Raw genomic sequence first — 16,069 nt, 5'->3', positions numbered from 1 at the left:
TGTATGGAGACAGCCGCTATATGACGGCACCGCTATCCTAGAAAACAGAGCTTAGGAGGGGGGTGGTAAGAAGATCAAAATCAATCTTTACATCAGTTTTAGAGCTGTTGATGGATAATTTGTTGGTGTCCTCTTTCATCTGGAATGAGTACTTGCTGTACACTTCAGTCATGGCTTCCTCCGTGAGCTCTCCAATATTTGGCAGAGAAGTTCCCAGTGAAGACAGATGCTCCAAAGACTCCAGTCGGTCGGAAATGCTGTCCCAGCGATCATGTTCTGTTTCATTCTGTTAAATAACATTTATAGAATCTTATGGTAGGACATAACCTTATAAAGAACATTGTGTAAACTGTAATACTTCAACAACTTATGGTAAAAAATATTAAAATAGTCACCCTAATAGAAGGGCGGGAGGGGTGGGGGGAGGGGGGGGGGGACAGCTCCAGCCTTGCCTTCGACCAGCCTCATCCGCTTTTACGGGGGGCGGGGCTGCCCTCCCTCCGCGCCTCCGGGCTTTTATATACACTCTAGGGGTAGGGACCACAAAGACCATGTGGGGTCTGTGTTGACAAATGAACTTGAAAATAATTATTTTTGGTATGTATGGTGTACAACAAAATCAAAAAAATAAGGCCGCCGCGCGCTTTGTTTCACGTAATATTCAAAAAAATAAAACTTCTCAGTCTCAGGCGGCTTAAATTGCTTTAAATCATTTAAAAACAACCCAAAAGCGTCAGTTATCCTCAAACAAGGCGACTTATTTTAAGATCCAACCCCAACTTACTCTAGACACTCTAGTTCGACCAAGTATAAACTTGTGTTGACAACAAAGCTGACAAGATTTGAAAGGCTACAAAAACATACCTTCAAATAAGTTGCGATTTCCCGTTCTTTAACTTCACGGACGTAATCAGTGCCGGTCAAAATAACTGAATGCCGATGATCTTCTCGTCTGTTCAGCTCATTTAGGGTATCTTCTTTCGTGATACGAAATCCGGCAGTTAAGGGTCCTTTAAGTCTTACCACATTGGACTGCGATGGACGAGAGTCGTTGAAAAACGACCGTAATTCGTCCATTATTCCTGTTTTATCGTAAAAATCTGGTTACTGATCATATACTTCAGTAAACAAGATCAAGTCAAGTCTTTATGTTATGTTGTATACACAAAAATTTGGCGACAGTGAAAAAGTAACGAGTCGCATGAAATGCGATCGCTGTTTTGAAAGCAAAAAAATGAAGTGCAATGCAAAACAGATAATCACTGAATCACTGACAAAGAGTTTTTGTTTTATGGGTGCGTTCCTAATTTATAAAACATTTATAGATACAACAAAAAAAAGTTGGTCATACCAAATTATTGTCAGTAAATAAGAACAGAAAAAAATTATACTCATCCTTTTCTTTTAGGTGCTATTACTAGTGTAAGACAAAGATGACGATGATTTTCAACGCGCGTTAAAAAAGCGTTTGAATGGCACAAATGGAAACATGTGTATTTATTCATTCACACGATGGCGGTAGCGCTTTTTATCAAGCGTTGTTGGACATCTTGAAGCCTTGGTCATCTTGGTCTTTAAATCGAAATTAGCGAGCGGTCAGATTCAAGCGCTTATTAACGCGCGTTAAAAAAGCGCTCGTGTTAGGGTCACTTATATTTACATCTTTGTTGGTTGTTACGATAAATAGAACGGTGTTTGAAAAAGTTTAAGACAGTCAACTACCCTCAAAACTATTTACACAAAAGTCTCCTTTTGCTTTGATATTAAGTTTTTTTGGAACTGTTCAATTTTATCCGTGTAATTATTTCTTTTTGGATGGTACCTAAGTAAATATTATTTATACTTGTTGAATTTAACAAGTAATTTAAGTTGTTTTGTTGTTAGAATATCTACCAGATAAGTTTTAACAACAATCATGAAAGAGTACAAACGACAGCTAGAGAGTGAGGCTGAGGATGCAAGCGCAAAACCCCCGACCAACAGTCTTGACGGGGGAGTTATCGAAATCTCAAGCTCAAGCCCGCTACTTAATGATGATATCCAAGATCTTATCCAAATTGCGGGCCAGTTACTTCCAGAGAAGACAACGCTGCAAGATGCACAGCCCGCTGGTCTAGTAAAAGACACAAGAGTAATAAAAACAAGACAAATGACTAGCAAATACAAAACCAAAGAAGAGAGGAAGAAAGCTCGGGTGGCGAAAAGGAAAGCGAATAAGGCTGCGTATTGTTCCAAGCGTGCTAAACAAGGTCATCCGGAAGTTACGGTGACCGTAACGGAGGAGAAAAAAGGCCTTGAAAGCAAAAGCAAGAGTACGGAAGTTGTTGTGGAGCGGGCTTCCAAGCAGCCGAACCAAAGGACAGATGATCGTCGTAATTCTATACGAAAATGTAGACATCTCGCCATGGCCATACGGCGGGAGGACCGAGCCCCAGTAGATAAGGAATTGGCAAGGCTCATACGTAAAAGGCTTACAGATCTTATAGGCGAAGAAGTACAACGTATCATAAAGACCAACAGCAGCGGAAGAGTAATCAAATTTCACAAGTCAGGATTGATTCCAGCAGGTTTCTTCTTAGTAACACCTGCTACTGAAGAAACTAGGGACTGGCTGTTGAGCCGCGACTTTGGTCTGCTGGAAGGGATAAAAGTAGTGGTAAAGAAGCTAGGAGGTAAAAAAGGCGAGGCTAAATTAACTGCTCAAAACATGAATCTAAAGGAATTAGTGCAAACGCCTGTTCAGAATACCGAAAGCCCTGATTGCAGTTAGGAGGAGAGAAAAAGGATATTCGCAATTATCTCTTTTTAAGCTGGTCAAAACTTTAACTTGGCAAATCGTTTTATCGTATTGAATTAGGAGGATAAACCTACACGGTGTATGTAACGTGTAACAAAGTAGTATGTAATTAAATCGGGAGGTTAATTCGACTTGTTTTATTTTTATTACCAACTTGTGACACTTGAAAATTGGCGAGATGTCATTGGCAAACCGAAAACCTAGGCGTTGCACGTTGGGAACATAGAATATTTCGTTATCTCAAATCACACAATATTAGAACTACTACCAAGTCTACCAACTACTACTATATAGGTACTACACTGTGTAGTGTAGTCTACACACATTTACATAGGTATACATCACAAATAAAAGTAATTAAAATAAAACCAGATCATTATTATTCATAATTTTATTTCATACTGTTTTTCACGTAACAAAAATATTCAGATCATTTTGTATATAAATTATTCAACGTCCAATAACTATTTATTTATTATGATTTCAATTTAAACGACACAACACAATTTAAGTGCAGGGTACAACGTGTGAAGCACAAACAATACAAACATGGTATATCTATAATTATACATATGCAAAAAAAAAAAACATTTTATTGTATGAAAATAAGTTAATTGCGTAAACTATTACAACATGGCTTGGACAGGAGAAGTAGCGTCGTGCGGATTCGCATCTAATGTGATGACCGCATCTGACGATGATTAATCATCATGTTATATGTGACGTTTTCAACCAAAAGGTACCACATTGTCGCTTGTCGATAAGGTTGATTTCAAATTGAAACTATATTGAAATAGCGCCTTATTGACAAACGACAACCCCAACCCCTTTGACCCTTTTGGTTGAAAATTACACAGTTTTACGACTTACAGTATTGATAAGAACATTTTTTTCATAAACAATATAGTATTTTACAGTGCATATAAATAACTATTATACAATCGTGATATAATAGAGCTTTTCAGTCGAGTACCGTGTTTAAGCAACGAAGCTTGCTGAGTTGCTTAAGTTAAGGTACGAGATTGAAAAGCTTGATTATATCACTATTGTATACAATACTTTTTCTACGAGACAAAAAAATAATACTTTCAACTAGTAGAATCATATAAGTAAACAAACCAAAAGTATACAGCTAAGATACGCGAGCTGCCGCAGCCCGCGATACCTTCATACCCGTACGCGCCCCGGCCGCCGGGCCCGGCGCCCCCGGCGGGTTGGTCAACGACACCTCCTCGTAACTCATGAGGCCCTGGTACCTGCTCCTTGCTAAATTCAGTATTAAGTGTTTTTTTCTCGATTTTGGCCACCGTAGCCTATGGAGACTAACAAGCAACGCTAAGCGGTTTTCGTAGGATATGGATGTTGCTATATGAAGGGTGTCACATGCGCGTTTCTGACTTATGAAGCAATTATTTCTACTACAACTTAATTTTTTTTTTGTTGGCCAACCAATCGCAAAGCAGATGCGACGCAGCAGCGTGTTTAAGTAGGCTAATTTGCATTATGAATCGAGTCTCCTTAAACAAGAAATATGTTATCGAAATGTATGAGGTTCTATTTTCAAAATTTTTATAATTGACTAAACCGTATCCCTCTACCGCGAACCACGTTCGACGTGTTGCCTCTCTGTCGCACTTGTAAATTCGTACGTAAGTGTGAGAGGGAGGTAACACGTCGAACGTGGTTCGCGGTAGGCCCTCTGTTTTGGGGTTATACTCTGGCAAACTCAATTTGCCAGTTGAAAAAGGCGCGAGATTCAAATTTTCTATGGCAGGACAAAACTTCGCGCCTACATTTTTTAAATTTGCCGCCTTTTTCTCTTGACGGCTATTTGGCTTGCCAAACTATATCAGATAACATATAAAGCTGTAATAATTTAAAAAAATGAATAAAGTATTCCCGAACTGATCTTTGGCATATATTATATTACCGACATAAATAACAGTTGACTATAGGCTGGTTACTCAAGAGATGTTTATAGTTTTTACTGATCTGATACATTGTCCACTGGTAACGCCTAAAGATGTTGTTTATTTACAATTTATGCAAGAATTTCAAAATAAATTCGAGTATTAATATAACATAACATCACATTGTCCACAGCCAGAAGACAAGTTTTGCAGATGAAAAATTGAGCTCTCAAGGATAGAGGCAACTTTTATATAGCTTTAAGTAGCTGACCATGAAAATACTTTCCTCTTGATCAATATTACGGCCTATTCAATACACAATTTTGGTTTGTTCTTTTTAGGATTGTAGGTGCCGTCAGCTTCAAATAGTGACAGTCAAAGTGGCCAAATATATTGTAACACATATTTGTTACCATAGAAATAAGGATATGTTCTGATATTTTAGGCTGCTTTGGCCGGTACTAATTATTTCATTCTGACTGTACCTTTGAGCGGATGTTATTCTTATTACACAAAAAATGAAGAAGAATTTCGGTTGCATTTGTTAAAAATAATACATAGTTCAAAATAAATAATACATGCATATCTACTCAAATAAAAAAGCCCACAATGCTTTACCTAAAGGTTAGGTACAATGACTAATTCCATCTTAAATGGGTATAATATTATGACTATACCTATCTAGCCGACGAATATTTTAAATCACATCTAATACGAAGGTTAAATTTCCCTCAAATCCATTTGGCCTAACAGGCTAATATGCGAATACAATCTCCAACAACCAACTTAATTTAAATATTAAATAGCAATTACAATTAATGGACAAACAAATTAATGAAAACACTTAATAGACTACTAAAAGCCAACAACATATTTAAAGTATTATATCTATAACAATTGATTAGTATTTTATGCTGTTAGTATTTGCTAAATTATAACAAAAACGTTTTACTGATTCTGTTTGTTACAAAAATATGATATATTCTGAAGAATATTTAAACAAACCCCGTTGTGCCCAATTTACAGAAATACTACATACTACAATTATTAATTCTGATTGGTGCGTTGTTCCGCCATATTTCAATATAACGCTTTCCCACTGGATAAGCAATTGCAGTATAGATGTAGTGAATAATCCTATACCATCGTATTTTTACGGAAAAGCACGAACGGGTTATGATATTTCAGTCAGTCTCGGTACAAAAAGTACTGAGGTTAACAGAAGTAGCATGACAAATACGAACGTTTCCGAGAAAATACGATGGCAAAGTGTTGTTTACTACATCTGCCTTTAGTTAAAGGCAACATCAATCTACGAATCAAATCTAGTGTTCATTTAGATATCAATCTTATTACTCTATCAAAATCATTGAACTATTATTACTAACGTATAGAACCGGCACAGAGAACTAGTATTATGCGCCATGAGTTGATGTTTTTTTACATCAAACCATAGAAGCGGAGCGTGAATCTCGCGACCTAAACGCGTAAGCGCTATGTATTTTGCGGCGCTTACGACGTTTTGGTTGCGTGGTACAGGTGATTGCGACAATTTCATTGTTTGGTATGGCTTCTCTATAAGTAGTAATAATCATATAATCAATGATCAAAATGAAGTTTATAAGTAAACCATGAAAAACATTTTGACGCATTTGACGATAATCGTTGGATTTCTTGCATCACTTTCCTATTGTCCTGGACTCCTGGTACTTTAACCACTTCTAAGAACTACTTGTAATTTGTAATATTTTTGACATTGTCATCAATAGTAAAAAAAACTTGTTGCTCTAATTTAATATTTTTGTTTTTATAGGAATGCGCTGTTTCGCGTATTTAACTTAACCTAGTATTATACTTTCAACTTACCGTAATTTGGAAGCAACATTACTATCATCACTAATTAATTCAAAAATTAGAGGTATTTGCCACTGAAAGTTGGAATGATAATTCCTATATATAATTTAATCGGCCGATTTTTACATATTGATTTACACTTACAGCGCTAATTCCATTTATTATAATTTGAAGACTAATTTCAGTCACAGATAGAAGTCTAATAATTGTCTCTACTCCCTACCATAGCTTTTAACTCTGGTAAACCCCATAAACTTCCATGTAAAATAAATTTATTTGATCAGTTAGTATCGAAGCCCCTTAGTTGTATACTATAAGAAACATGAACCATTCCAAAAAAACTCATCAAAGTAAATGAGACAGGGTCACACATTATCCCACACACAGAATGGTACTGCAGAGCGTATATCAATGGGACCTTACAAAAAGACAAGACTAGATTACGACATACAATTATTTTCGAAACGCCCACCTTATGCAATATAAATTCCATTGGAACCGATATGTACATTCTTTCATTGCACATTATGACTTACATACGTTATAAACAGCTCTTTCGACTGTTTTAACCGTATTTCATAGAATTTGATTCTTTACTTGTTTATTTCTGTTATTTATCGATAAATTAAAACGGATGTAAGAAATGCACGAATGATCTGTTGTGCGTCGACGAATCGCAACGATTATTTAGTCTGGCAACCCAATTTGTCATTAAGAAAAGGCGAACTTCAAAGTTTATATGAAGGAGGGAGGTTATGCGCTTAAATTTTTCAAATATGCCGCTTTTTCGCAATGACAAAATTGGTTTGCCAGACTATAGACATTGCGTAAAAAATCAGCTTCCAACAAGCCGTTTCCAATTTTTTGTGCATAGCCAATTCGCTGTTAAATACACGTAATCTATTAGTGTTCATAGCGGTGTGCGTGTAGTTAAAACTTTTGTAAAACAGTGTTCAAATAAAACTAATTATCTTTGGAGGGTTGGATGGACCAGCCGAGGATGCGGCGGTCGAAGCCGCAGCTGAAGAAGTTGATGTTCGGCGATATGTCTTCCGCCCACGCTACTGACGTCACCATGCGGCGGTGGCCCTGAGGATAAAGAATAGTTTTATAGACCAGAATTGTACTGGATAGACTTTTTAAAAACTCGTTTTGGCTATGCTATTTCTCGGGGCCTATTTCTCTTGTCTCTTCCTACCCCTATTCCCTAAGTGCCCTACCTAACTATAATTATACATTTTACCGCCCCAGAGCTTCTAACGTCGCCGCAGTTCACGAACGCATACCTGTTAGTGTGTGTCGCATAAGGCGATTTTCGTGCAGGATGGTGATGATCCTTGTGCTTCCTAAAGCAACTATTCACGGACGAGTCTGAATGGATGGCACTTGTTTGGCAGTAACGCACCTGTCGGCTAGAGCGCGGCAGGCGAGCGAGCCGCTGCCCCTGCAGGTCGAACAGCCGCACTTGCCGGTTGTCGTGCAGGATGGTGATGATCCTTGTGCTTCCTAAAGCAACTATTCACGGACGAGTCTGAATGGATGGCACTTGTTTGGCAGTAACGCACCTGTCGGCTAGAGCGCGGCAGGCGAGCGAGCCGCTGCCCCTGCAGGTCGAACAGCCGCACTTGCCGGTTGTCGTGCGGGATGGCGATGATCCTTGTGCTTCCTAAAGCAACTATTCACGGACGAGTCTGAATGGATGACACTTGTTTGGCAGTAACGCACCTGTCGGCTAGAGCGCGGCAGGCGAGCGAGCCGCTGCCCCTGCAGGTCGAACAGCCGCACTTGCCGGTTGTCGTGCGGGATGGCGATGAGGCCGGTGCTGCTGACGCCGACTCGGTTCACGGATGAGTCGGAACGGATTGTGGCCAAGGCGCTGCGCATGTTGCGGACGTCCCACACCTGTTAAAATAATTATGTGGTTACGTTTCAATAACTATACCTAATAATTCCGGAAGAGATAGGCAAGCTTGTTGATAAAGCTAGGTAGTTATTTACAGTACGTTACAAAACACATACCTTTACTGAGCGATCATCAGATCCGGACACCACTTTATCTTCACGGGTAAAAACCGCGGAGGTAACGCTCCTGTAAAGAAAATACTTCTATTAGAAAATAAGATATGTTTATTTTATAAAAAAATATTATTTCAAGTTTTTTCGCTCGGCTCGCTTCCCATTTCGCAATATATGTCACTTACTCGGTGTGTCCCTGGAAGACGGACACGGAGTGTATGGGCTCGCGGAAGTCCCACAGCCGGAACGTGGTGTCCCGCGAGGCCGTCACTACGAGTCGAGAGCTGTGGTGGGCGGATGCGTGTGTTAGCTCGTGGTCGTGTCCTGAAAAGAAAAATATTACAATATGCCCAAAAAAAGAGGAAAATGTTTGTTTGACCGGCCCTCTAGTACATCACACCGTGCTAGTCTAGTCATCCCATCTATTCTTACTGCAATGGGAGAGAGTCGCAAAAGATGCCCTCTCGCGCGATTTTTTATTTTATACCACGTTGATGGCAAACAAGAATAGGACCGCCTGATAGAAGGTGATCACCGCACTCTATGGACGCCTTAAACCCCAGAAGTGTCACATGTACATAGCCGATCTGAACCTGTACACCTGATTTGACCTATTTTGAAGTATCCCATACTTCATTGTCACAATGTCCACTCTACTTACCATTTGTCAGCTCATTCTCCATAAGACACCTTCAACTTTTTCTAGCTACACTGAAACTAATAATCACCCATGAGTATCTGCAGACAGTCCCCCGTCTCGACGTCGTACAGGTTGGCGGTCCGGTCCCACGAGGCCGTGATCACGTGGTCGCCGCCCGTCAGCCAATCAGCGGCCACCACGACCCCGGAGTGTCCGCCCAGCTCGGTCAGCGGGGTGCGCAGTACTTCCGGACGGTCGCTGCCTTCCCCGAGGCTCTCTTCGCCGCCGCCTTCTAATTCTTCTTCGGAGGATTGGCCGCGCTGAAAGGGGAATAGTTGTTATAGTAGACGCTAACCAAACTGACGATTGGGGTCATATCTCTATCTATCTCTACCTACCTTCGACGACGCGAGCGCGAATGAGAAGTTTTGCGACTCAGGTCGTCAGTTTTGGTTACGTCTACTATTATAGTTGTTTTTTTTTGTCGTTTCACTCTTGACTTAGGCTGCGGTCGTCATATCAGCTAGTTTCACATCACGTCGCCATTCTTTTGATGGCTGAACTAATTAGTCAATAAAGCACTTTTTAAGGCTCACAATATATAATAAAACTATGTACGAAATTCTCACTGTCTTACAAAACCGATGTTATTGCTAACTTCGTCTGACACCTTCTTTTTCTCGCAAGCTAGATTGTACCTTAATTCCCGCTAAGTCCCTTCGCAGTCGTGAACCGATTACAATCGAACAAGCGACTCATATATCACTGCTTACTTAAGGCATCGGCAACTGGTATTGATAATTAGCCGGTAACAGGTAGGGCAAAAAAACAAATGGTAAGGGTAAGTACAGGCAGGTCCCAGTTGACGGCCGCCTGCCACACGTGCGCCGTGTTGTCGCCGCTGCTCGTCAGCGCGATGTCGCGGCTGGGGTGGAACCGGAGGGAGTTGACGGAGCCCGCGTGCCCCGTGTATTGGAGCAGGCACTTGCCCCATTCCACGCTCCAAACGCACGCCGTGTGATCTGGTCGAATAAAATTAAGATTATTTCAAAATCTAGTGACAGGTTTTTGGTATTTAATAAAGTTTAAAAAAAAAATGACATGTATCAAAATTTAGTAAAAATTATGTACATTAATTTTTCGATTTCGAAATACATATCTATTTTCAGGGACCAGGGAATACCAGCTTTCATTTTAATACTACTTTTAAACTAAGAAGATTTTTCCTTGTACATACCATCCCCATTTATTACCATTTCTGTGGCACCCAATTTACCTGTTACAACGACCTGTATGTACGATTGTTACAGTTACTTGTATGTTATTCTATTTGTAACAGTTAAAGATCCCTGATATATGATCGTATACTGGTATTAATTTCATACAAATTAACGGTATTTAATTTCGGTATCTCGGCTACAAAATGTTTATGTATATTTTTGCATTTTATTCAGCTCATCTGACACCTAATTATCCTTACTGTGGGTGCCGCTGATAACTTCGATGCATTGACTTTGATTACTCATCAATACCAAAACAAATATGCAAAAAATTTAAACTCACCAGCTGAAGCTGTCCCAATAAGCGCCTGTCCCGGCCTAGCCGAGGACACGTCCCAGATGCCATCCTTGTGTCCGGTGAACTCCCGGACCAGCTGACAGTTGTAAGTGGGCGCTTTGAAGCTGGACACAATCTTGCTGGTCTGCACTCGCAGCTTGTGGCTCGCTTTCACTTTCTGGGAGTTGCTCTGGGATACTAAAAAATATATTTATAATAATACAAGTGCTCGAAAAGTGAACCTACCCCCGCTGACCGAGCCAGTTCGGATTGAGAAGGGCGTACGACAAGGTGATACGCTTTCACCAAAACTGTTTACTCTGGTCCTAGAGGACATCTTAAAAAGCCTGAACTGGGAAAAGCGTGGATTGAGTATATGGGGTAGTCGCTTGAATAATTTACGGTTTGCTGATGATATTGTCTTGCTGGCAAGCGACCCCGCTGAACTTCAAAGCATGATCCAAGAACTCAGCGATGCTTCCATACGGTGTGGCCTGGAAATGAATCTAGACAAGACAAAAGTTATGACCAACACAGATGTCAAGGCAAATATCACAGTTAACCTTACCGCCATCGAAACTGTCGATAAATACGTGTATTTGGGACAAGAGATAGTGACTGGAAAAAAGAACCAAACCAATGAGATCAACAGACGCGTACGACTAGCCTGGGCAGCCTATTCCAATCTCGAGTTTGCCTTCAAAATGAACCTTAAGGCCGAACAAAAAGCACGCATATTTGACCAATGTATCCTGCCTGTTCTCACTTATGGAGCTGAAACCTGGGTTTTCACCAAAGACATACTACGTAAATTGAGCGTTGCCCAGCGGGCGCTAGAGAGAAAATTGGTGGGGATCACATTGAGAGACCGTAAAACAAATGAATGGCTGAGACAACAGAGCAAAGTCAATGATGTTATAAAACGCGTAGCCAATTTGAAGTGGGAATGGGCTGGTCATATAGCACGGAAGACCGATTCGTGGAGCAAACGACTACACGAGTGGCGACCATGGGGGGAAGAGCGTCCTCAAAGTAGACCCCAGATGCGCTGGGACGACGACATTAAGAAGACTGTGGGGAAACAGTGGCTCCAAGTCGCACAGAACCGCGACGAATGGCGCAAAATGAAGGAGGCCTACACCCAAAGGGTAGAAAAAGGCTAAAGAGAGAGAGAGAGAGAGAGAAGTGCTCGATATACACGCATCAGCTCCAAGAGCTGCTAGTGTATCAAATAAATAATAATAATATATAAATCAATATATATATCGTTTTTTTTTTCACAATATCCTTCAGTCAATTTTTTTTCACTATCAAAAAAAATTGTTTTGTAATGTTCAATTTGAACTCTTTCAAATTATGTCCCACTTGAAACGCTAACTTGACTGGTAACTAGAATTTAAAAATTTGTTTTATTAATATTGTAATATATTCATAAAAATAAAATAAAAAATAACACTTTCAATATGTCTGGGTTAGCATTGTTCATAACTATTCCAAATTTCAAATCAATAGCTTAAGTAGTTCTTGAAATATTTTGCAATGTGACAGACAGACTGAGTTGCATCACTTGCATCATAAGGGTTCCTTTTGTACCTTTTTGGTACAAAACCCTAAAAATACAGTAGCCAGCAAACTACTTAAGCAAATTACCTTGAATGCGCCACAGGGCAGGGCAGGGCAACTAATAGTTATATGAACATAATGATTATGCACACACAGCTAACACTTATGATCACTATAAATACATATAAGGCGATAGATATATAATTAGACTTCCTATCTCTCCTCTTAGAACAGGTGTTTCAAGTGAAGTAATTTATTAACCATTAGAAGAGATAAGAACTTCAAATCAATGTAGGTAGCTAGCTTAAATGTACCTATAAAATGTATAAGTACTGGAAAAAGGTTGAAGCATATTATTGGAGTCGGGGTTTAAAAAAAAAACTTACATTTGGTTTTTGAATTTTTCCCCGTGGCTTCAAATTCAATGTAATCTGGATTCTGCTTGTCCCCCAGATAACTCTCTCTCTCCAGCTTTTCACTTAATATGTCTATCTTCTCTTGTACTAGAAACAAACCAGACATATTTTGTTTACAAGTGTTTGACATACTATAATAAAAAATACAAATGTATTAAGAAAATTGTGCAAGTTTTTTTGTGAATTTTCCGTTGGTGTAAGTTGATATCTGCTAAGCAAGTAGCTGAAGGTAGCATGCATCAGTTACTGAGTACAATGTAACTCCATACAGTCGTATTAAGAGCAACACTTTTCACTGATTATTGGTACTCCTTATTTCTATACAATAGAGTTCACAAAGAGTCAATTAACTGTGTTGATGGTATGTACCAGTCTTGAAAAGATAAAGATTAGTGTTAGTACAATTCCATGATTGTTCATTGCACACCTCAATAAAAGAAATACAAAACGCACAGATGGCGCTACCAATACCAACCTATACCAATACTATTCTCGGCTAGATGGCGTTGACGGTTTCGTTTGTTATTTAACAATTTTACAATTACAATTTTAACACATATCAGTGAAAGAACATGGGTCAAAATCATATAAAAATAATAAATACAAATAAAAAATCATCTATCCATATATACATGAAATAAAACTATGAAACCGGATTATAAATTCAATATACGTGATATAATCCGGTTTCATAGTTTTATTTCATGAGTAACTATTGCGGTAACTGAAGACAATATTATATCCATATATACATTTTTTGATATTTTTATTTTAAGTTTTAGTCATGCATAGATGGCAGTAAATTTACTGTGACTACAAAATTTACTATGTCATTATCCTATATATTCTCTTTGGTTTTACTGTATGATTTTCACATATGTTAAATTAAACAAACAATCCATTTTGTCGAAATATGGGTATGGTTAGATATAGTTATTTTCGATACAAGTGTGGAAAAGAGGAAATTCGAAATGAGTGGCGATAAATTAAAACACGACCGCAGGGAGTGTTTAAAATCCACACGAGTTGCGCATAACCTATTTGCACGTGTATCGAACAACGTTTTACAGTACATTCCCTTTAAACTTTTGACATATGCACAAAAAGTGCACTTTCCGCACTAGTGCGAGAAAGTAGCACCATGTGTACTGTAAAGACTTAAGTACTTCAGGATGGCAAGGGCAAACCACTTGAAAACATTATAGATGTTCAAAGCGTACATACCCGAGTTTGTGGCGGAAAATGTTGAACTGGTATGAATAAAATATGAGAACTGGTTTATTAGCTAATATGACCTTCAGCAAATCAGCATTCACAACATCATAGAAAAAAATGAATGAATCACTAATATCACTATACAGCTATGATAATACAATAATAATAACTTTCGTTTCTTATGTCTTTATTTTTAACATAAATGATATTTAAAATGCAAGGTACATTTTGAAAATACACATTTTGAAGGTACATATTCCTTCTGTTTACATAACAATTTTTGAGTCAATACCATACATACATACAAATGTATACATTCAAGGCTCAAATTTAAGTTTTTAGCAACTGTGCCCTAAGATAATTCGCAGTTAGAAAACATTAAAAGAGTAGCAAGGTTTAAGAACCCATTCCGAATTAAATAGTGTCAATATGTACTCAGTGAACTAGGACTTGAATGGCTAAAACTAAAATGAGGTCAGCAAAAACCAAATAACACTGGTTACAGCACGCAAAGTTCCCGAAATCACATGATATACCAGCTATTAGGTAGAGGTAGGTATACTTACGATTTAAGTTTTCCGTGTACAAAAGATCGAACTCTTTCTCTATCTGAGAAAATAGCTCATGTAGTCGAGACCTAAATACGGGTGGGATTGATGTTTCAGAGTCTTCCATTTTGAGATAACTAGGTAGGTTTCCATCTGTTCCTTCGGTTAGTGCTTGCAGTCTTCGTTTACTAGATTTCATGGTCAAAATTGAAGAGTACACAGCAGGTTGCCTTCCGATATCACATTACGGACATGGTATTTGATGCGATAAGTTTGCACACTAATAACTAAATGGATAGTTTAATGCGATAGTAATAAAACTGGAGTGAAAATTGATTCTTTACCGAACAAAATAAAATTGGTAATCACTTAAATCAAAATACGACGATATCGTTCGTTTCACAATTGATTTACTGACAGTTCATAAATTGTGTTGCAAGTTTTTTTTTTTTTTTTTTTTTTTTTTTTTTTCTTCTTGTTATGGCTTTTGTTAGGTTAGCCAATATCAGGTTGTGGAGGAATTAAAAGTTAGGGAAACTAGGAATTAGGAAATACGGATAAGACGAAAATTTGAAAAGGAAAGGATTGGATTTAGTGTAATATATATAATTATATTCTATACTATATTTTTATATCATTCTTTTCTAAAAATACTGATATAATTTTATAAATATCATAGGAGTTACTAAATAACAAGCAAATTATGGATGTAGGAAATGGGATGCGTAATGATTCAAGGCTGGAAAGGAAATCAGACCGATCATAAAGAGGGCATGCAAAGAAAATATGGTTCAGATCCCCATAGTCTCCACAAGAACAATGAGGATCCGGCTTTTTATTTATTACGTGTAAATGCTCCGGGGAACAAACATGCCCCAGGCGCATTCTACACAAAATAGAAGTTACAGTTTTCGAAAAAGATATTTTGCTAAACCATGGTTTCCTTGGAATTGACGGCTGAATACGCCTATAATGTTCACCTTTTGAGGTTTCCTTATTCCAAATCCCATTCCAATCCTCATACAAATAAACTTTTGACAAATTTATTAAGTCAAGACAATAATTCTGGTATGGCACAATGTCTCCCACGTGAATAGCCTCATTCGCCAATTGGTCAGCTCTTTCATTCCCAGGAATGCCCACGTGGCTTGGTACCCAAGCCAGCACGACAGCACAACTCTTCTGTGAACATTTATACAAAAGATTCCTAATATTAAAGATAACTGGAGACTGTTTATGAGACTTAAATGGGAACCTCGTTATGGCTTCTAAAGCACTGCGAGAGTCTGAAAAAACTATGGTTTTGGGTATCTTCAACATAAGTATATATTCTATAGCTTTAAGTAAACCATAACATTCACCAGTGTAGACGGAAGTTTCAGGTGGCAGTTTGATAAGTTGTAATCCTTTGTATTGTGAATGGAAAATACCAACACCAACGCAACTCCTATCGCCATGTTTGGAGGCATCTGTGTATAAACAGTGCCAATTAGCCCATTCAATATTAAGAAGGTTAATAAATTCCAATTTTGGATTAATATCGTTTTTAGATA

At 38.5% G+C, this 16,069-nt stretch overlaps 2 protein-coding genes and 1 long non-coding RNA gene across 3 annotated transcripts in view; 1 reads left to right on the top strand and 2 right to left on the bottom strand.

The window, feature by feature from the left end:
* LOC134748402 (probable ATP-dependent RNA helicase spindle-E) overlaps nucleotides 1-1,238 on the bottom strand; it is a 45,789-nt gene extending 44,551 nt beyond the window's left edge. The window contains exons 1-2 of the mRNA XM_063683183.1: nucleotides 865-1,238; nucleotides 92-286 (exon numbers count right to left, since the gene is read on the bottom strand). Coding sequence (XP_063539253.1) covers nucleotides 92-286; nucleotides 865-1,077 — 408 coding nt within the window. The 5' untranslated portion in view covers nucleotides 1,078-1,238. The remainder of the gene's footprint in view (nucleotides 1-91; nucleotides 287-864) is intronic.
* The window catches only part of LOC134748334 (uncharacterized), a 479,651-nt gene that overhangs the window by 313,305 nt on the left and 150,277 nt on the right, over nucleotides 1-16,069 (top strand). The window lies entirely within an intron of this gene.
* Nucleotides 6,486-14,924, bottom strand: LOC134748333 (WD repeat-containing protein 37). Its single transcript, XM_063683100.1, has 9 exons — nucleotides 14,535-14,924; nucleotides 12,724-12,840; nucleotides 10,781-10,972; nucleotides 10,067-10,239; nucleotides 9,306-9,537; nucleotides 8,763-8,901; nucleotides 8,581-8,650; nucleotides 8,287-8,463; nucleotides 6,486-7,650 (listed from the first exon to the last, which is right to left on the bottom strand). Exons 1-9 carry the CDS (start codon nucleotides 14,713-14,715, stop codon nucleotides 7,525-7,527), a joined length of 1,407 nt encoding a protein of 468 aa, XP_063539170.1. The 5' UTR covers nucleotides 14,716-14,924; the 3' UTR covers nucleotides 6,486-7,524.

Source organism: Cydia strobilella, chromosome 16 (assembly GCF_947568885.1).
Source record: "Cydia strobilella chromosome 16, ilCydStro3.1, whole genome shotgun sequence".
NCBI lineage: Eukaryota > Metazoa > Arthropoda > Insecta > Lepidoptera > Tortricidae > Cydia > Cydia strobilella.
Note: the sequence above shows the minus strand (reverse complement) of the source record. Positions and strands in the feature narration are given on the sequence as shown.

Bases quoted from the DNA above. Each gene is read 5' to 3' on its own strand.
- LOC134748333 (XM_063683100.1), bottom strand. From the start codon at position 14,715: ATGAAATCTAGTAAACGAAGACTGCAAGCACTAACCGAAGGAACAGAT. The intron at 9,538-10,066 runs GTACTTACCCTT...TTCCCCTTTCAG, and splicing joins CCGTCAACTGGGACCTGCCT to CGCGGCCAATCCTCCGAAGA. The intron at 8,651-8,762 runs GTAAGTGACATA...TTTTCTTTACAG, and splicing joins GTCTTCCAGGGACACACCGA to GAGCGTTACCTCCGCGGTTT.